This window comes from Anabrus simplex, chromosome 3 (assembly GCF_040414725.1).
Source record: "Anabrus simplex isolate iqAnaSimp1 chromosome 3, ASM4041472v1, whole genome shotgun sequence".
In the NCBI taxonomy this organism is placed as follows: Eukaryota; Metazoa; Arthropoda; class Insecta; order Orthoptera; family Tettigoniidae; genus Anabrus; species Anabrus simplex.
The window spans coordinates 356,750,230-356,772,632 of NC_090267.1; the positions used below are offsets into that span (position 1 = coordinate 356,750,230).

Sequence of the window (22,403 nt, forward strand, 5' to 3'; positions counted from 1 at the left end):
GTGACTAAAATGGGTTCCAGGGGCTCAAAAATTGGGAGCACGTTTTGGCGACTGCGGGGCCCTTAACTGAGTCCTGGCATTGCTTGCACTTACTTTTACCAGTCTCTTCACTTTTATCTATCCTATCCGATCTCCCTTGGTGAACTCTTGTTCTTTTCTGACCCCGATGATATTAGAGCACTCGAGGCCTAGGGAGTCTTTAATTTTCACGCCCTTCATGGCCCTTGTCTTTCTTTGGCCAGTATCTCCATTTTTGAAGTGTTGATTGCCTAGTTGTACTTCCTCTCAAAACAATCACCACCACTACTTGTGCAACATTCTGCTATTTTATGATCCTTACCACCACAGAACTTTGTCCAAGTTCTCACACTGTTCAGACCAATCAGGTATATATTTCTTATGGTAACCTTCAGGAATAAATTTCTTTACTGTACTTGGTACTGCTCTAAAACTTCTTGTAGTTTGAGTTTACAAAGAGGAACAACATGGGTTCGGGGGTAACAGAACAACTACAGACCTCATCTTTGTTATTAGGATGAATATGGAGAATTACTGGGAGGAAGGAAAGATATCATCTCTGTTTTCTTGGATATAGAAAAGGCTTATGACAGCTTGCCTATGGAGAAGATCAGGAATGTCTAACAAGAAGAAAAGTATTGGAATTTCTTATCAGTAAAGTGAAAATGCTCTATAACTGTTGTCGAGCTGTGTCCAAATAGGGAGTGTATATTTGGTTTGGTTTGTGACTACTTAGGGAGTGCAACAAGGCAAGTGCATTGTCACCATTATTATTCATCACTAGTGGATGAAATCATACAGGTGAAACAACTGAATTCCACAAATGATTTTCAGGCATTTGCTTTTGCAGGTGGTATAATGATATGGGGTTGCATAGACGATGAAGTACAATAGAAACTAAACACCTGGCACTACCAATTTAAGGAGAATGGCCTTAAAATCAGTTCTATAAAAACAGGAGCAATGAAAGTGACCAGGCAAGGAGGATATATGAACCTTAAGGTGGGTGGAAAAAAATTGAAGTCAGTCAGTCATTTCCAGTACCTTGGCAGCATTGTGAATCAAGATGGCTAAGGCTCAGCTGAAATCACCAACAGAGTTCAGGAAGGAGCTCGTTGTTACCACCAAGTCGGGAACCTCCTTTGGAATAGTTAAGTGCCTTTGATATCTAAGAAGACTCTGTATGAGGCCTACTTGTACCAGCAACAACATATGGACTGGAAACTTGCAGCATCAACAGAAAGGATAATAGCAGACTGCAGAAATTAAATTCTTGAGGTCAGTGTTTCAGAAAATAAGAAGTGATAACATCGGAAATGGAATGATCTGAAAAGACGTTCAAATGGAACCACTTTCTGCAATCAGGATTGAAATGGTTTATTCACTTGAAGAAAATGGATCCTAAGAGAGTAGCAAGAGAATGGTTTGCAAGGGACCTGGAAGGCAAGTGACCTAGAAACAGACCAAGGGCAAGATGGATATTCCAAATAAAAGAAGAGCTGCAAGGAACAGGTGTAGAATGGTTGGAGAGGAAGGAATGTTCCTGTGCAGATGGAAATAGAGAACGTTCGTTCACCACACCCAAGAAACTGGAGATTTGAATGATGATGATGATGATGGGCTTGAGCTTACATATGCAGTTCGTCCTATATGTATGCCCATATTTTCAGAGAAAACCAACCAAGCAGTCTTTTCATAATTTCATATTGGACTTGGAAATTACCTTATTAACAGTATGTAAATTCGTAGTATAAGGATTTTTAGATGGTGTTGGCTGTGTGGGAAATCTGAGAGAACCTTTTGTCATGTGGAGTGTAGCTGGCCATAGTTGTCAGTTCTGGGTTTTAATCTGTTTTCCAAGTGGCTAATCAGAATATGCTTCTTTAGCATCAGAGAGGAGTTGAAAACTGCATTCTTCAGACTAGTAAACCTAAGCCTCTCTCTTTTCATTGTTCGATGGTGATTATTATGGTTTTAAGGGGAAATACATTTAGACAATAGTCTCATATTTTCTTCATTACAGGTACTTGTATATTTTCTCAGTTGATCATGACTAGGAACTTGATTTTTCTGCTAAAAATGTGAAAAATATTTATTATGTGCTAAAGACTTGAAAATACTTGATAAAAGATTTTAAATATTGTGCTTTAAATGTCATATAATCACTCATGTTCAAGAGGTAAATAAGTGTTGTATTAAAATATGGGGCTACCAGATATGCTCCTTAAGGTTATTGGGTATCTGTTTAAGGAAAAGTACAGTATGGTATATTAATTTTTGATGTGCCAGAGTAGATATTATGGTATTTACGAAAAGGAAAGTAAAGTTTTGTTTAAGTCTGGCAAAAGCAACCTATTATCTTTGAAAAAGTCGGCACTTTGAACGAGCCAGCTCGAAGGTGTTGTTAATGCAGACATAATGAAGCTGATGAGAGTCTGATGTGCTTATAAACCTTATAATCCTTAAATTATGCAAGAAAACTTTCTAGAAGCGTCCTTTTAACTCTGCCCATTTTCCCCTACCTTATAGTGCAATTGAAATCAGTCTGCGAGCAAGGCTAACGTTAGTGCTGCCCGTCGCGAGCCGGACCGACATCAGCGGTGCCCCCAGTAGCGGGCTCGGCCCCCGTCGCCAACGGTGCCGATTTAATATGTATATATGGACATGTTCCATATTTCTTGCTTAAGTCCCCTGTTGCAGTGAATAATTAAAGATATTCACCAGTGGATAAATGATGTGGTGGAGAATTTTCATGAGTATTTTGTGGCGTATATTATCTACACCCCTAGCCTTGGTCTTGATGCGTTTTTTTGAGTCAATCACTTATTTTGGTGTGCTGTGACTGAAGTAAAATTTATCTCTGTGTGGAGATGGCATATTATCATATGTATTAATTGTTTTCTCTTTCATGACCGGATTAATTCCCGTTGGCGAGATGAAATGGTCGTTTAATTCATCTACGTTAACATTTAGTTCTTCGTTAGATTTCTGATTATTGATGCCAAAATATCTCATAGATTTCCACATTGTCATAGGGCGTACGTCAGGTCTAATCAAATTATGGGCATAACATAGTCTGGCGCTTCGAATTTTAGAGGTCGTTTTATTACGCAGTGTTTTAAAAGTTTGGTGGTTCACTTCTGTTGGGTATTGTTTGTATCGTCTATGAGCAGTGTCTCGTTTAGCCATTAAGTGGCGAATTTTGTCATCTATCCACAGTTTAGAGCTCTGGAGCCTTTTCCCGTACGCACTGGGGCATGTCGATCGTAGAGTTGTGGTACTAGGTTATTAAATGTTGAAACCATTTCCTCTACTTTATTGGCGGGATTTATCTCCATCTACGGCACAGAAAAAGAGCATGTAATTTGTCTGCGTCAATTCGTCGGAGGTCCCTGAATGATAATATTTTCGTCCTTGGTTTTGGGCTTTGTAATTGGTAGGACAGGTAGATTGTCATGTCCAGATAGTCCTGGGGCTGGTGTTTGTCCGTGTTGCAGAACTTTCGCTGAATTGTTATTAGATCGAGAAGGGTGTGATTGCAATTAGTGTGGTGGGTTGGTCCGAGGGATAAAATTGTCATGTTACATGCTTCAAATATATTACAAAACTGTCGAGTTGAAGCTGCGGTACTGTCTAACAAATTTGTGTTGAAGTCTCCCATTATAATAACGTGTTCATAGTCTGGCAGAAGGTTTAGTATTTCAGTCTCAAGGTCGGTCAAACAACAACAGTATAGAAGTTGCATCCCTCTTTCAGACTTATTTTACCATGTCACAACAAGTCAACCATCAAGATTTTAATATGTTTATCAAGTTTTTAACTCACATTCACTCGTAAACTCAACATTAAAATGAGTGATTTCAACACCTACATCAAGATTACATTAGACTATTACGCTGCTAATGCTTTGTAAACACTTCTACCTATTTTAGATGTAATTTTTACTTTTAAGTGCGAACTTTTGTTACATGAATGTATCAGCATGTGTATATCATTATATATATATATATTTGTCTTGCTTGGTTTATGTGATAGGCTGTTGATGACACTAAAAACTGTGTCAAAACCAGTACCACAATAAACATGTTGTAATATAATCCTGTGCAAGATCATTGTATTGTATTGAAAAGGTGGAACCCTTAAATTTAATTTACCTTTGTAACATGAAATAACACGAACTGGGGCACTAGATAACATTAGACAACATACTTAAGTGCATAACCGTATAGCTTCTGGTTGACATTCTTATTCAAAACTAATGAATCAAGATTTTGCTGAAAAATAGAGAAATTTATTATTGTTATTATTATTATTATTATTTTTATTGTTATTATTATTTTGTGTCAGAGCATTGATACAATACAAATACTGTGTACATAAATACAAATATACATAAACATACACGTTACGAAATACATCTGTATATATTTTGTGCAGTCACACTGAGTCCGGCCAGTAATCAGCGGCAGCAATTCTCTTGTTGGTAGCTTTAACAAGGTCTTGAAGTGTACACTGGATGGGCATATTTGACAGTAATACATGTATGGGGTAGTTTGTATTTTCCCACAATCACAAAGTTCTGTCTGTTTTTCTAAATACCCTCACTTCTTGAAGTTGTCCCTAGATCTTCCAACACCACTCTTCAAACGATTAAATGACCTCCAATTAGCCCAGCTGAGTTTATGTCCAGGAGGTGGAGATTCTTGAGGTTTCATCCAGTCCGAAAGGTGCTGTGCCGTACTGCGTGTATAATCCAAATCTTTCTGACACAAACATTACATATATGCTTTGGCTTTCCTGTGTAGTATTTTATCATTACTGTTTTGTCCATAACTCAGTTAACTAATAGTAGGTATCTTGGTAATGTTCTTACCAGCATAATCTTTACTTTGTTGTGCAGTATAAGCAAATTACTTTTCAGTAATCTTCTACAACATATTTCAAATGTTTCTTCTTCAGGCAAAGAATGATAACAATGATAGTAGATGATAGATAGATAAATCTATTTTCAGTAGAGGGAGCATGATAGCTGAGTGACATAGTCATTGGCTTCTCACAAGACTGGTATTCAAATCTCAGCTATTGCATGCTGGATTTTTGAAATGAAAATTTATGTTCCCGTGATTGAGAATCCGTGTAAAACTGGAGGTCCTATGAGCACAGCATTAAAAGTAATACAAAACCTCCAAGTTTGCTCGCTATTTTACTTCAGAAAAATGTACACTTGTCAGTATATTTACATCTCCTTTGCTTTGGTCATGGTTATCAAATAGCTTTTACACCTTTTATCATTTTGCATATAATTTTGATATCATGTACCTTCTGTGATGTGTGTCTTCTGCCTTCCATTATGCTAGTTATATTCATATTAATATTATGCCTGCATTTATCTTTCAAGATTGGTTCCAAACCAACCAGTTACCTCCAGACTATTGCTGGCTCAGCTAAAATGGCGTTACCATGAACGAATCTTAACATGGGCCGATGGCCTAGATGTTAGGCCTCTTTAAACAAGAAGCATCACATCAAATCTTAACATACTGATATTTTAATTTTTATAAGTTTCTGCTTCAGAAGTGCTGCTGATTTTCAAATACATTTGATGAATCTCTCTTCTGTGGACAGCATTAGTTCTGTGGAAAAACAATGTCCCTTATGATAGGTGTTTTGTGAGGCAAGGTTGTAAAAATTAATCAGACATTTTATTTGCAAAGAGCATCCACCTTAAATATAAAACTAATTTTTTTTTATTATTCTACAACATTCCTAACTAAATACAGTATTTGCCTGAGAGATATTAGAAGTGATTTTACATCCTTTACAAATATTATAGCTTCAGGAAGTAATCATTCAGCTGTGTCTGAGTAAATTAAGCACTTTTACTGTGATTTGCATAAGGAAGTAATGTCTGTTAAATGGTTCCATTGTGTTATCCCCATACTTGCGATCCAGCATGACACACACATTCTTCATCTGTTTAAGAATCTCATCTTTCAGATTATTTGCACTTTTTCCTGGAACATTGGCCCACATGCTCACAGTTTCCTTGCTTGAGCATATGTGAACCACACATACACTGTAACATCACTTCTGCATACATTGACACCTGCTTTCTTTTCACTCCTTAATTCCTACTTTCCTCCCACTCACCAAAATTTCATGTTTATTCTTCACAAACTTGTGTTTATTTTAGTTTTCTTGCATTTGAATTTTTCAGTAAGCTTTCTCACTGAAAATCCTTTCACACTTTCTGCAATTACATATTTTCTTGTCTCGAGATATTAAAATACTCTTCTCTTATTACTCATGTTTACTGAGCAGTTGAAATGCTATGGTATTTCTGTCTCAATAATTAGTGCATGTAAGTCTCTTCCTCATCACGTTTAACTGAACTACTTGACTTGGACCTTATTAGCAACAATCTGAGTTATGAATAGAATGGTGTGAGCTAGGTTGCAAAATCCCTTGGTAACTTTTAATTAAACAGTCACTGACAGAATTCCTGGGCAACTAGAATTCTTGGAATGTGCACCAATTAGAATGCAAGTTGACCATAACAAAAGGTCTGGAACCAGGCGAGTTGGCCGTGGGGCTGTGAGCTTGCATCCGGGAGATAGTGGGTTCAAATCCCACTGTCGGCAGCCCTGAAGATGGTTTTCTGTGGTTTCCCATTTTCACACCAGGCAAATGCTGGGGCTGTACCTTAATTAAGGCCATGGCCGCTTCTTTCCAACTCCTAGGCTTTCCTATCCCATCATCGCCATAAGACCTATCTGTGTCGGTGCGACAAAAAGCAAAGAAAAAAAAAAGTCTGGAAAGAGACATTAACTTCACAAACTGTATATAGGATAATATCTTTTGTTTATTTCCACCTATTACCTATTACCTATTACAATTACATTTGTAATGTATTGAATAGGTGGAAATAAACAAAAGATGTTATCCTATATACAGTTTATGAAACTTTCAATACGGACGAAAAATGATTTTCATCACTTGTAATTAACTTCACAGCTGCTCAGCATTCCTATGAACATTTCTTTCTCTCTTTTTCTTGGACTCAAAATAGCACAGACATTCAAAAACAATTCATGTATGTCTGTAGAATGGTTTTATAAGAAAGGATGACATAGTCCAGTGAAAAAAAAAAAAAAAAAGTGTCATCATAGCTTCAGTACGTCCAGTTTTATGTGGAATCTGAACCACCTGGGTGTGACTTATTACTTTTAAAAATCCCACGTGCATTAGCCTTGTTTTTAACAGCAGCCATTTTGGTGAAATGATATTGTCACTTAGCTGTCATTCTCTTGTTTTACACAACTGTTTACTTCGTGACTGTACTCATGGGAACTCCAATTTTATGTGTAACCCCAACCATCGAATATGATTTTCATGTCAAAAATCTTACATGCATTTTCGGACTGCCTTGTTGAGAAGCAAGTGACTATGTCACCCAGCCGCCATCCCTCACTTGGAGAGTCAATTTTCGTTACTGGAAAGTTTTGAAGTTAGAGCAGAGAACATAAGAAATTATTCCATAATAATGTTTGATTTCTTTACTGGAAACAGAGTTATCGTAGGAATGTTTAAGGGAAAAGTGAAAAAGTTTGTCTTTAAGTTAGGGGAAGTTATAAGAACTTACAATGTTAAGTAAAAAAAAAGTTCTTTTCTTGTCTATGTGAATATGGATGAATACATTTGAAGCTAATATTATTCAAGAATTTCACTGTAAGTTACTGTGTGTGGTAATTTTTATGTTTTGATACTCATTTCAGGTGAAAGGGGCCAGTGTAAGTAGTCCATATAGGCTACGTCCCCTTGTAGGAGTCCGCATTCCTCTCAATTCTACATACTCTCCTCTGATCTTTATGCACAATCCCCATGCTACTCCAATGCAGGTGAGTGGTAATATTTGGTCAATTTACACACTAATTACTAATTTATTATCCTGTGGGTTACTTATTATTTAACATATGTTAGAATATGAGTGTTGCAGCTGAGTAAATTATCATTCAAACAACCATGTTCTTTTGTGTGGGTGCTCCAGAATCTAGTTGTTATTTTCTTAGTATCAATCCTTTTGTTTTTGCAAAGGATAAGTACTCGAGTAAATTTCCATTTAATGACCATAAAATTGCACATTTAGATTTAATCATTGAGATTAATGATCAAGGAATACAAAGAGTTCCTCAGTTTATGTCTGAAGAATGGCGACTTTAATTACTCGGTTTAGTATCCCGAAATACCACACCAGATACAAAAAATATGGTGGCAAAATTCTTTCTTTTTATTGACTGCTCTGGTAAATAATCAGAAATAAAACAAAGTTTTAAGGTGGGGCCCCGTTTCATTGTGAATAAAAATCTTAAATTATGGTATGAAAATATGATTAGTTTCAGTGTTGTTTAGTATTTTTCTAAATAAAATCGGTGTTATTTTGCATAAAATAGCCCTACAGCAATATGTTATCTTGCATATTTCTACAAACACAACAGATCTAAACCATCAAGGGAAGCTTGAGGCTTTCATTTTGTAGTTTTTAATAGAAGTTACTGTTGCTTAAGGTTGGTACCTACTTGTATAAAATTAAAACTGCATTTGACTTTAAAATACGAAGTATTACATGCATTTATTTATTAAAATAAAAGAAGGGCATACATTTTTTCTCTCCAGATTACATCTGTCACCAAAGTATAGCTCTGTCTCCAAATTTTGTGGAAGAAGAATGCCTGAATAAATATCCTGAGAAGGGTCTCTGCAACATGTTATAATTTATGATAGTGAAAGTTGCTTGTAAACAGTGTAAAACAATTCGACGTTCTTCACCAAGCATTTCTTTAGAATTTTGTGAATATCTTCCGCACTGTTAGCTGAATTTCAACAGAGTTTAAAATTTCAGGTAAAATTTATTAAATTCAGTACAGTGGAACCTCGATTCTCTATTTTTGGAGGGACCACGAAAAGAAAACATACAACACGGGAAATCGGAAAATCCAGGAACGAATGAACCATCAACAATTTGGCCAAACATCACAAAATGAAATATGTATACTTATAATCTTACAAACGCCCCTAAACCAAACCAAACTACAGCCCCAATGAGCCTCCCGCCTACCAAGCGACCGCCCTCGGTCCGAAGGCCTGCAGATTACAAGGTGACGCATGCTCAGTGTGACGAATCCTCTCAGCCGTTATTCCCGGCTCTCTAGACTGAGGTTGCCCTATCACCATTAAATAGCTAAGATACCGTAATCGTAGAATGACTAAACCTGGAACCAGCCCTCATATCCAGGTAAAAATGCCTGACCTGGCCAGTAATCGAACCCGGGCCCTCCGGGTGGGAGGCAGGCAAGTTAGACCGCGGGGCTGGCTTCAGACGTTTATTACCGGTATGCGACTTAAAAATCTCGAAACTTTACATTCAGTTTTACCAGGGAAACTTTGTCAGTTTCCTCTGAAAACTTCATCTATTCCTTTGAAAACTTCTTTCAGTTCAGCAACTTTGATCAGTCAAACTATTTGAAAAATCTAATACCCATAATGCCAAGCCAAACAACAATCGACACCACAAGTAGTTTTTCATTCCCTACATTAGATAAAAAAGCGTCCAACATGATGGCAAAATCTTTTTTTTTCTTCCATTGTAATTTTGTCACCGGTATACTCTTCCTAGTCAGTTTATGGAAATCTTGTACTGCGTAAATTAGGCCTACATCGACTTTTAAAGGTTATGTTGAACTCGAGAATATGGTTTCGAAAGTATTGATTCTCAAATTCTCGAATGCATTATATTTATATTATATTATATTTAGTTCTGCCCGTCACTAATCACAATCAAATTGGAAAAAGAAAAAAAATCATTAGCACTTCAGAAATTACGATTATTCGCGACCTTGAGCTCAGCTGGAAAGCGCGCTCGCTGTACAAGTCGGTACGAGTGCGAAATGATACAAAATTTTTAAATCTAACGTGCGCAAATAAAACAACTGCGGCTTTTATAACAATTTAACACAAAAACATGAAATTCCCAGTCATATTAGGACAAAAACAGTAATGGGCAATCCCAAAACCTCTCATGACTTTATGTATCTAAGGTGCAACATCTGTTCTGGTTACAACTTTCATTATAATTTGGATCCACCTTATTCAATACATAAAAACTGTTGTTTAGATGAAATTACAACATATATTTCAATCAGAACTAGTTTCGACGCCCTTTTTGCGTCGTCATCAGCTGATATAGGTTCTTGGAAAACTTGGCAATCACATAAGTTTATCTACGTCAAATTGAACACAATTTAAAACCATATTAACAACCTAAAACTGTGTTACAATTAAACTGTTTCAAAGTCCATATTTTCTACAAGTCCGAGACTCGCGAGTCTTAAACCTTAAATTGATGAAAACCTATGTAAACCAGTTTGCTCACTAATAAACTAACGTGGATTTAAAAGAACAATAACTTAAAAATAAAATAGTCTTGAAGAAACATTAGCTTAATTTAACACACTTCTTAAAACGTGACGTAGAATCGTATTAATTCAATAAAATCTTCAGAGTCGCTTTAATGGAGCAATCCTAGTGAGGTGGAAACGAGCAGTCAGTCCTTTAAGATGTTAAGAAGTACAACGTTCCCAGTTCAATGTGGAACTGAAGTAATAGGAATCTAATAAACTATCGCTTAACTGAAGAGGCAAAATATAAAGTTACGTCTTATAACGTAAACGTTTTTACGTGACTCACCTCAAAAGATCGCTGTCCATGAGAAGCACAATGAAGCGTAGCGAGCAGTGTTGTGTTAGTAATCAAGTGTCCAAGGTTGGTCTGGGCCGAAGGGGGGAAATAGGGGAAACTGGGAGGAGCAACTGAGGAGCGGCAACCTGTTGGAGCTCCGGGGGGCGTGGTCGTAGAAAGCAACTAGTAAAGCTATTATGCATAATATGAAACACGTCCTGTTGACCGGAATATGTACATTTTTAAAAAACTCAATAAGGAATTCAAAAAGAATATTTGATTTTTCAGAAATTTCATTTAAATTAAGGTTTGCATTAAAATACTGATCCAGGTGTATATAGCAACCCTCCGTAACATCCAGCAAACTTCCTTTTCCTAAGTTCTCCAAGATCTCAATGTCCTGGTCTATAGATGTGAATTTATGCTTTAGATCATGTACATGCGGGCCTACCGTGTAAAATCTGTTATATTTTATTGCATTGGTATGTTCTGTGTATCTAATTTTAAAACTTCGTCCTGTTTGACCTAGATATGTGCACCCACAGTCGTTACATTTAAATCTATACACACCCGATTTGGTATATGGGTTCGATCTATTAACTGAGGCTGAATTGTGCAATACAACTGTATTATTATTATTATCAGTACGAAACGAAACCTTGACATTATGTTTCTTGAAAACATTAGTAAACTTATATATATCATAATTATAAGTAAATATTGCGAACGCCTTCTGATTAGGTTTGTCTGTGGCCAAAGTGGTTTGTAAACGGTACCTGAACTTGTTGATGATACGTTCAATAAAGCATTCACTAAAACCTTAGCCATTGAACGGATTATATTGAGTTCTTTATTCAAATGAGCTTTTGTCATGGGGATCCTAAATGCCTGTTCTACTAAATTATTGTATGTAAAGTTTTTTTGACTCTGTGGGTGTTCTGAGTCTTATCTAATAGTGACTGCCATTTGTGTAGGCTTTCTAAAAATACTATAAGCAAAAGATGAATCCGATCTGTTGATTTTTAAGTCAAGAAGATTGATTCATTACTTTCTGACTCCAAAGTAAATTTAATCTGTGGGTCAATGTTATTAAGTACATCTAGAGTAGCCGTTGGGTCCTTAACACGTTCGTCTGAAATTACTAATGTATCGACCACAAATCTAGACCAAAACAGAATGTTGTCAAATTCTCTGTCGTTCTCCATCAGAAGGCGTTCGCAATATTTACTTATAATTAGGATATATATAAGTTTACTAATGTTTTCAAGAAACATAATGTCAAGGTTTCGTTTCGTACTGATAATAATAATACAGTTGTATTGCACAATTCAGCCTCAGTTAATAGATCGAACCCATATACCAAATCGGGTGTGTATAGATTTAAATGTAACGACTGTGGGTGCACACATCTAGGTCAAACAGGACGAAGTTTTAAAATTAGATACACAGAACATACCAATGCAATAAAATATAACAGATTTTACGCAGTAGGCCAGCATGTACATGATCTAAAGCATAAATTCACATCTATAGATCAGGACATTGAGATCTTGGAGAACTTAGGAAAAGGAAGTTTGCTGGATGTTACGGAGGGTTGCTATATACACCTGGATCAGTATTTTAATGCAAACCTTAATTTAAATGAAATTTCTGAAAAATCAAATATTCTTTTTGATTTCCTTATTGAGTTTTTTAAAAATGTACATATCCCAGTCAACAGGACGTGTTTCATATTATGCGTAATAGGTTTACTAGTTGCTTTCTACGACCACGCCCTCCGGAGCTCCAACAGGTTGCCGCTCCTCAGTTGCTCCTCCCAGTTTCCCCTATTTCCCCCCTTCGGCCCAGACCAACCTTGGACACTTGATTACTAACACAACACTGCTCGCTACGCTTCATTGTGCTTCTCATGGACAGCGATCTTTTGAGGTGAGTCACGTAAAAACGTTTACGTTATAAGACGTAACTTTATATTTTGCCTCTTCAGTTAAGCGATAGTTTATTAGATTCCTATTATTTCAGTTCCACATTGAACTGGGAACGTTGTACTTGTTAACATCTTAAAGGACCGATTGCTTGTTTCCACCTCACTAGGATTGCTCCATTAAAGCGACTCTGAAGATTTTATTGAATTAATACGATTCTACGTCACGTTTTAAGAAGTGTGTTAAATTAAGCTAATATTTCTTCAAGACTATTTTATTTTAAATTTGTTGTTCTTTTAAATCCACGTTAGTTTATTAGTGAGCAAACCGGTTTACATATGTTTTCATCAATTTAAGGTTTAAGACTCGCAAGTCTTGGACTTGTAGAAAATATGGATTTTGAAACAGTTTAATTGTAATACAGTTTTAGGTTGTTAATATGGTTTTAAATTGTGTTCAATTTGACGTAGATAAACTTATGTGATTGCCAAGTTTTCCAAGAACCTATATCAGCTGATAATGACGCAAAAAGGGCATCGAAACTAGTTCTGATTGAAATATATGTTGTAATTTCATCTAAACAACAGTTTTTATGTATTGAATAACGTGGATCCAAATTATAATAAAAGTTGTAATCTTGGTTCAATACGGACAAACAATGAAATTTATTAATTTATCTGTTCTGGTCTCAATAACATAATCGTATAGGCCTACGGTAATATTAAAAGGCTAAATTTGTGTTACTTAAGAAGGAGCAATTTCAATTCCTGCCTGAAAGCCCAGTGACTATACAGTGCCCTGAGGGAAATGCCGAAAACCTGTTCAGTGATACACTCGATAAAAGTAAAAAAATAAACATCTAACCCTGGACATAATGTAGATGTTTTGCAAGTACGAACATTTGACGAAACTCGTTCCATTTTCAAATTGAGCTGTCGAAATGTGCTCTGTCTCCTTCCAATTGTCATGGGCACACTCTGCTTTATGATTTCCGAGGATTCTCTAAACAATACTACCTGAATGCGATGTTAGGATGATCCCTTATGCAAGTTCACTGCCGATCGCTTTTCCAGTACAATACTTCTTCAAATTACCGTAATGATGTGACATCAACACCAATATCCTTAAGTATGCCGTAGCCGTCCTTTCGTAAGATACAGTTTCTTGAAAAACACGTGATCGAGGATTTAGCGTTGTTGGGACTGAAATTTCTGGACGGTTGACCCGGGAAATCGGTTCTTCGAGGAACAGATAATGCAGGATTTTTACAATGTGATTTAATTAGGATGCTCGCGGGATCACGTAATTTGAAGGAATAATACGAGAAAATGTAGCTTCTGGGAACTTATAATCAAGGTTCTACTGTTTACAGTAATTATGTTTTTTAATAAGGGAATGTCAATTTTCAGCTTCTCATTTTGTTGCTTTTATTGTACAGCAGCAGACACGCTTGGTAAATAAAAGAGCTTTGATTAGGTTCGAAAGAAACTGCCTTCTGGGTTGGATGTTATCATTTTGTTCTGTTTAGAGACAGCCTTTTACATTTGACACAAAGTTCTCTCTTACTTGTCACTCTGATGACAACTTTTTCAAAATCCCCTTTATTTCTTCATGTCATACTGTGCTCATTGTGAAGTTGAACCAATACCTTGTGAGTAAGTGGATGCTTGTTAGCTTCATATTCTGTCAGAAGGATTTTGGTTGACACAAGTTAATTTTTCACAAACAAGATCACCAGATCATATTAATACACTGAATGATTACTTTATTAGGAACACCTACCCAATAATCAGTTGGTCCACCTTTGCTGGTGATCACTGTTGCAAATTCCAGGAGACAGATTCCGCAAGGTGACAAATGTTTTCCATGTACAATCCAAGCCATGGCTGTTGCAGCCTCTCATGTAGTTCAATGCACATTTTATGGAGGTATAGGAGCAACCCTCACAGTGCTTTCTAGCATATCCCAGATATGTTGGGTGGGGTTTGAGTCTTGGAAATTTGGGGTCCATGACAGTTTCTCCAACCAGTCTGTAGTGATTTGAGCCGGATGACATGGTGCTTTGTGCTGTTGGAATATGGCACTGTTGCCAGAAAAGACCACCTGAATATACGGGTGCATATAGTCGGCTAACAGCTACCTGTAGTCTTCACCACTCAGAGAGAGTGTGTGTGGTATGATGACCAGTAGCTCTAGGGCATACCAGAAGAACGCTCCCAGATCATGACACCGCAATCATAGTGTGTTCACCGAGCGAATTGGCTGGTAGGCTAGGTTCGCGCATCCGGGAGATAGGGGATTCAAATTCCACTGTCAGCAGCACTGAAGATGGTTTTCCATGGTTTCCCATTTTTCACACTGGGCAAATGCTGGGTCTGTACCTTTATTAAGACCACAGCTGCTACCTTCCCAGTCCTAGCTGTTTCCTTTCCCATCCCTCTGTCAGCATGGTGCAAGAGGCAATATGATTCGTCACTCTCTGCAACCCTCTTCCATGGTTTCAAGATCCATTGAGGCTATTTTTGGGCCTATGTAAGGCATTGTTTGCAGTGGCATGAGGTCAACCGGGCAGCCTTGTTAGTCTATGGCTCATGAATTCGAGTCGATGCAAGGTACGTTGCAGTCATTGTGAAAACTAAACGTACCTGCCCGCTGTTTGTACTGGTGGGTCAAATGTTCCACTGTGGAGTGTCGTTGCTGTGTTATCAGTCTTATACCCGGCTCTCACCTCACTGATCAGTTGTTTGTGGCTGGCTGCAGCTTGGTCTGCTGCTCGATGTCTGTCCACAGTTTCCCTACTCTTGGTGCCCCCTTGATACCGTGGTACGAGATCTGCCAATAAGAGCGGCTACTGTCGAAATACTGGCACCTCACCTCTGGGATGCAATTACTTGCCTGTGGTCAAAGCAACTTAAGTTGCTACATTTACCCATCACTATTGAATGTTTTGTGTGACGTGCAGATGTGGGGTTGGAACCTTATCTGTGAGCTGCTAGCGATGTCACCACATGGTATTGTGTCATTGGTCATGAACCGTCATGCTCAGGTGTTCCTAATATAGTAATTGTTCAGTGTACATGTCAATGTAGAGTGCAGATTCCATGCTAATGGATATTAGGTCCCATAAGTGCATTGTCACCATTATTATTCATCACTGTAATGGACGGAGTTGTAAAGAAGGTGAAAGAACAGAATTCCAGAAATTATCATAAGGCATTTGCAGATGATGTATTGATACAGGGTTACACAGATGATGAAGTACAGCAGAAAATAAACACCTGGACCTACCATTTTAAGGAGTTTGGCCTGAAAATCAGTCCTACAAAAACAGTAGCAGTGAAATTGAGCAGGTAAGGAGGACATTTGAACATTATGCTGAATGGAAAGACATTAGAAGTCGATCATTTCCATTACCATGGCAACATTGTAACTCAAGATGGTCGAAGCTCTGCTGAAATCGCCAACAGAGTTCAGAAAGGAGTCCACTTTTACCATCAAGTCAGGAACCTCCTTTGGGACAGTCAGGTGCTTTTGATACCTAAGAAGACTCTGTTTGAGGCCTACTTCATACCATTAACAACATATGGTATGGAAACTTGCAGCATTAACAGAAGGGATAATAGCAGACTCCAGATCAGAAATAAAATGGAAAAGAACACCCGTTCCGAAGCTTCAACACCGACTGTAACCTGTGGGACAATGAAGCAACAGTTGCTATAATCGTTTTTAAGAGTACAAAAAAAAATGAGTGAATAATAATAATAATAATAATAATAATAATAATAATAATAATAATAATAATAATAATAATAACAACAACAACGATGATAATAATAATAGTCGTCGTCCTTTTTCATTGGCGGAAGACAAAGATTTTATAGTCTTTTATACTGGATTTATCAAGTGAGTTGGCTACACAGTTTGGGTCTCATCTGTAAGCTTGCATTCAGGAGGTGACAGGTCTGAACTCTGCTGTCGGGAGCCCTGAAGATGGTTTTTCCTGATTTTCCATTTTTGCTCCAGGCTGTTTCTTAATTAAGGCTACGGTCACTTCCTTCCTAGTCCTGCCCTATGCCATCGTCACTGTCAACCCAGTCTGTGTGTTTGATGTAAAAAATGAAAAAAAAATGTGCTGGATTAAACTGGTTAAATTTTGTCTGATAGGAGGTTACTATTTCCAGTATTTGTTTGTTATCTCTTCTGTTGTTTATAAGTAACCAGAACCTTTTACCGTTGTCTTTTCAAGACAGGCTCCATTAATACGGTATATTCCTGAGTAATCGTGAAATAAGTACTTGCGGTGTTTGTGACAATCAGAGAATTTTTTATACTTTCTAAGGGTGTATTCTTCCATTGTCTCCAAGCTTCAGATATTTTTAAGTTCATTACTTTTTGTATCAGTCTTCTTCCATGGGGGGCATTTTCTTGACATTGAACATGTTAAAAAAAAAAGTCATGGATCACAGCAAGTGTCCAATAATAAAATACACTGGTGGACAAAAAACCTGGATCACACTATAAAAACAAAATCGTAATTGTTAAACATAAATTATTAGACTAAATTGTTCCATTAATTACAGTACATTAATTGTTTCATTAAGGCAGTTTCCAATCTATATTCTGCAGTTTTGGAGAAGAATAGGATATTTAGAAAAATTAAATGGCGTATGGCTTTTAGTGCCGGGAGTGTCCGAGGACAAGTTTGACTCGCCAGATGAACGTCTTGTGATTTGACGCCCATAAGCTACCCCCATGTTGTCATGAGGATGAAATGATGATGAAGACGATGCATACGATGCCAGCGAAATTAACCAATTCTGGTTAAAATTCCTGACCCTTCCGGGAATCGAACCCGGGATTCCAGTGACCAAAGGCCAGCATGCTAACCATTTAGCCATGGAGCCAGACAGGATGTATAGAGATCATAAATAAACATACAGAGCTGCTTTCCATCCCTAAGTGTTGGGCACACAATTTTATTGCATCCACTAGCAAGAGAACCTTTTTGAGTTTTAAGATACTGGAGCGGAAGCTGTTGGTGGATTAGTTATTGATGGATTTCTAGTTAATATAAGAACAGCATATCAGTGTGCCACAATTTCTGTCACAAAGAAACATTTTCCTTCAGTTTCTCTTTCACACTTGACAAGTTAAGATGCCTCTTAGACTAGAAGACATTGCAAGAGCAGTGGCGGTGGTGAATGATGGATGCAGCATTTGTTATGCGGCTAATGCCATCACTGCCGCATGTGCAAGTGTCCTGTGTGCTCTAAGACAATTTCATGAACTCGGTACCTACCACAGACGATCTGGATCAGACCGTCAGAGGTTTATATCTGCTAGGGACGATAGGATACTGGTCTTCAAAGTCTTCAGAGAATGCCAAACTACTGCTGTCTAAGCCAGAAATCGATTCAAGGCAATAAGAAATGTCACTGTGACTGCGAGGACTGTCAGATGAAGACTCCAAGAAGCCAATTTAACCTCAAGAAGACCTACAACTGGTGCACAGCTTAACCTCCAGCACAGAGCAGCTCGATTACTGTTTGCGCGTCAACATCGGAATTGGACTGTGGAGCAGTGGTCAGTGGTACTGTTCACACATGAGTCATGATTTTGTCTCTAGTCACCTGATTGTAGAGAGAAAGAGTATGGAGAAGGCATGGGGAGCAATATTAACCTTGCAACACCTCCGAGAGGTCACCATTTGTGGGTGACTTCATCATAGTATGGGCCAGTATCAGCTTTGAGGCCCAGATGGAACTTCTTTCCGTCGATGGAGTTGCTCTGAATTCACACCCATATATTGTAGAGGTGTTAGCAGAGCATGTATTCCCTTAATCTACCTTAACTAACCTAACCCCACTACAGCCCTGAACGGCCTTGGCCTACCAAGCGACCGCTGCTCAGCACGAAGGCCTGCAGATTACGAGGTACTGCGTGGTCAGCACGACAAATCTTCTCAGTCCTTATTCTTGGGTTTCTAGACTGGCCTATGCTACCTTGGTTGATGAAAATTTCATCCTGATGCATGATAATGAACGACCCCATGCTGCTTGCTGTGCGACGGAATATCTACGTGACATCAGGATATGAACCCTTGACTGGCCAGCTCACAGTCCAGACCTCAATCCCATAGAACATCTATGGGATATGCTTGGCCGAAATGTTCGGCGTTGCAACTTTGACATCCTCAATGAAATGTGGGCAATACTATTGGAAAAGTGGGCGCTCACCCCCAGGAAATGACCCAGGACCTTCTAGTTAGCATGCCGCAAAGGATGTAGGTCATGATCTTCGTCAGGTTTGGTAACACCAGATACTAAGGCAAGATAAGTGTAAAGTGTCACTAGGAAAACTTTCAGTGATATGTTCATAAGTTTGCTCAGTGTAATGCAATGTTAATTAAGGTAATGACATTTTCATTTTCATATAGCATAAGAATTTTTTGGATAAACTTAACAAACATGCATGTATTATCATTATAGACCATTATGCCTTTCAGTGTTCAGTCTGCAGGCCTCTGTGAATTTACCAAATGTCGCCAAAATCCTCTGTTTGCAACTAGTGCTGTAGCCTCACTTAGTTCTATACCTCTTATCTTTAAATCGTTCGAAACTGAGTCTAACCATCATCATCATCATCTTGGTCTCCCTCTACTTCTCTTACCCTCCATAACAGAGTCCATTATTCTTCTAGGTAACCTATCCTCCTCCATTCAATGCACATGACTCCACCACCAAAGGCGGATTATGCATACAGCTTCATCCACCGAGTTAATTCCTAACTTAGCCTTTATCTCCTCATTCCAAGTACCCTCCTGGTATTGTTCCCACCTCTTTGTACCAGCAATCATTCTCACTACTTTCATGTCCGTAACTTCTAACTTATAAATAAGATATCCTGAGTCCACCCAGCTTTCGCTCCCATAAAGCAAATTACTACACCTTGATTCAATCTCACTTACCGTATCACTACCCTGGGAGAATACACAACCTAAATACATGAAATTATCAACCCGTTCCAGCTTTGTATCACCAATCTAACATTCAATTCTGTTGAATTTCTTACCTACTGACATCAATTTAGTCTTCGAAAGGCTAATTTTCATACCATGCTTATTGCACCTATTTTCAAGTTTCAAGATATTATACTGCAGGCTTTCGGCACAATCTGCCATTAAGACCAAGTCATCAGCATAGGCCAGACCGTTTACTACATTTCCACCTAACTGAATCCCTCCCTGGCACTTTATACCTTTTAGCAGATGATCCATGTAAGCTACGAACAACAAAGGTGAAAGATTACAGCCTTGTCTAACCCCTATAAGTACTCTGAACCAAGAACTCATTCTAGCATAAATTCTCATTGAAGCCCAGTTGTTAACATAAATGCCTTTGATTGATTTTAATAATCTACCCTTAATTCCATAGTCCCCCAGTATGGTGAACATCTTTTCCCTCGGGACCCTGTCATATGCTTTTTCTAGATCTACGAAACATAAACACAGCTGTCTATTCCTCTCGTAGCATTTTTCAGTTACCTGGCCTGTACTGAAAATCTGATCCTGACAGCCCCTCTGTGGTCTGAAAACGACCGATCGCATTCTCCCTTCCAAGATGCCAGTGAATACTTTGCCTGGTATACCAATCAATGAGATACCTCGATAGTTGTTGCAATCCTTCCTGTTCCCTTGCTTGTAGGTAGGTGCAGTTACTGATTTTGTCCAATCTGAAGGTACCTTACCAACACTCCATGCTAATTTTACTACTCTATGAAGCCATTTCATTCCTGCCTTCCCACTATACTTCACCATTTCAGGTCTAATTTCATCTATTCCTGGTGCTTTATGACAATGGAGTTTGTTTACCATCCTTTCCACTTCCTCAAGCGTAATTTCACCATCATTTTCCTCCTCCCCATGAGCTCGACTGTTCACAACACCACCATGAAGATTTCCTTTTACGTTGAGAAGATGTTTAAAATATTCCCTCCACCTCCCCAGTGATTCCTTGGGATCTATTATGAGTTCATCTGAATCACCCAAAACACTGTTCATTTCCTTTTTCCCTCCCTTCCTAGGATTCTTTATTACTGTCCAGAATGGTTTCCCTGCTGCTTGACCTAGCCTTTCCAGGTTATTACCAAAATCTTCCCATTACTTCTTTCTGGATTCAACAACTATTTGTTTCACTCTGTTTCTTTCACATGCGTACAATTCCCTGTCTGCATTGGCTCTTGTTTGGAGCCATTTCTGATAAGCCTTCTTTTTCCGTTTACAAGCTGCTCTCACGTTATCATTCCACCAAGATGTTCGTTTTTTCCCATCTTTACACACAGTTGTTTCTAGGCATTCCCTTGCTGTTTATACTACAGCATCCCTGTATGCCACCCATTCTCTTTCTGTATCCTGAATCTACTTGCTGTCTACTGTTCGAAACTTCTCACTGATCATATCCATGTCCTGAAGATTTTCTACCATTATTCGTTTGCATACAGATTTCACTTTCTCTGTCCTAGGCCTAGGGATACTTGGTTCACTACAGATCAGATAGTGGTCTGTATCATTGAAAAATCCCCAGAAAACTCTTACATTCCTAACAGATTTCCTGAATTCAAAGTTTTAAGATATAGTATATTATGGATCTGGTAACCCATAGCCTCCCATGTGTAGCGGTGAATAGCCTTATGCTTGAAGAATGTATTCGTAACTGCTATATCCATACTAGCACAGAAGCCCAGCAAACGCTTCCCATTCCCATTAGCTTCCATATCTTCCCCAGATTTACCAATCACCCTTTCGTACCCTTCAGTTCTATTTCCAACTCTCGCATTGAAATCGCCCATTAGCACTGTCCTATCCTTGCTGTTGACTTTGACTACGATGTCACTCAATGCTTCATAAAACTTGTCAACTTCATCCTTATTTTTACCCTCACATGGTGAATACACTAAGACAAATCTTGTCCTAATTCCTCCAACTGCCAAATCTCTCACTCATTTTCGTGCCTAACAGGAACTCCTCCCCTGCAAACCATGTGACCTTGCCGCAGTGGGGAGATTTGTGTGTCCCAATGAAGCAGATAGCCAAGCTGTAGGTGCAACCATATCGGATGGGTATCTGTTGAGAGACCAGACTAAGGAATGGTTCATCGAAAGGGGGGTAGTGGCCTTTTGGAAGTTGCAAGGGCGGCACTCTAGATTATTGACTGATATGGCCTTGTAATAATACTCAACATGTTTTAGCTGTGTTGATACTGCTATACGGCTGAAAGCAACGGGAAACTACAGCCGTAACTAACTCACAAGGACGTGCAGCTCTCTCTGTATTAAACCCATAATTCTACGATGAGAAAAAAAATTAAAATATTTATTTCAGCTACAAACAACTTTTTGAGAGTAGCCATGTTTTTATTTCAAGAGCCTCTCTGTCTCGTGGGAACGAACTCTCCATGACAAGCGAGCGCGAGCTCGTGAAAAGCTGGGATACTTCGGTGGACCTTGAGTAAGGAATAATTTGTCAATTTCAAGACACCCTTCATAACGAGAGATTTTGGTGACATGGTAAATCCAGGAATAAAGGATCTAAATTATTTATAACTCTAAATAGAACCCCAGGGTAAATATAAATGCAGTTAAGCCTGGAGGAGAATGCGTCCTGCTCGCGGATTTTGCGACACGTGTCAAGGTCAATTTCCTGAAGAAAAAGCCGCGAAACTCCGTGGC

At 38.3% G+C, this 22,403-nt stretch overlaps 1 protein-coding gene across 1 annotated transcript in view; it reads left to right on the forward strand.

The window, feature by feature from the left end:
* Tmem131 (Transmembrane protein 131) overlaps positions 1 to 22,403 on the forward strand; it is a 504,583-nt gene that overhangs the window by 160,362 nt on the left and 321,818 nt on the right. Inside the window, exon 7 of the mRNA XM_067143255.2 lies at positions 7,794 to 7,916. Within this exon, the coding sequence (XP_066999356.2) occupies positions 7,794 to 7,916 (123 nt within the window). The remainder of the gene's footprint in view (positions 1 to 7,793; positions 7,917 to 22,403) is intronic.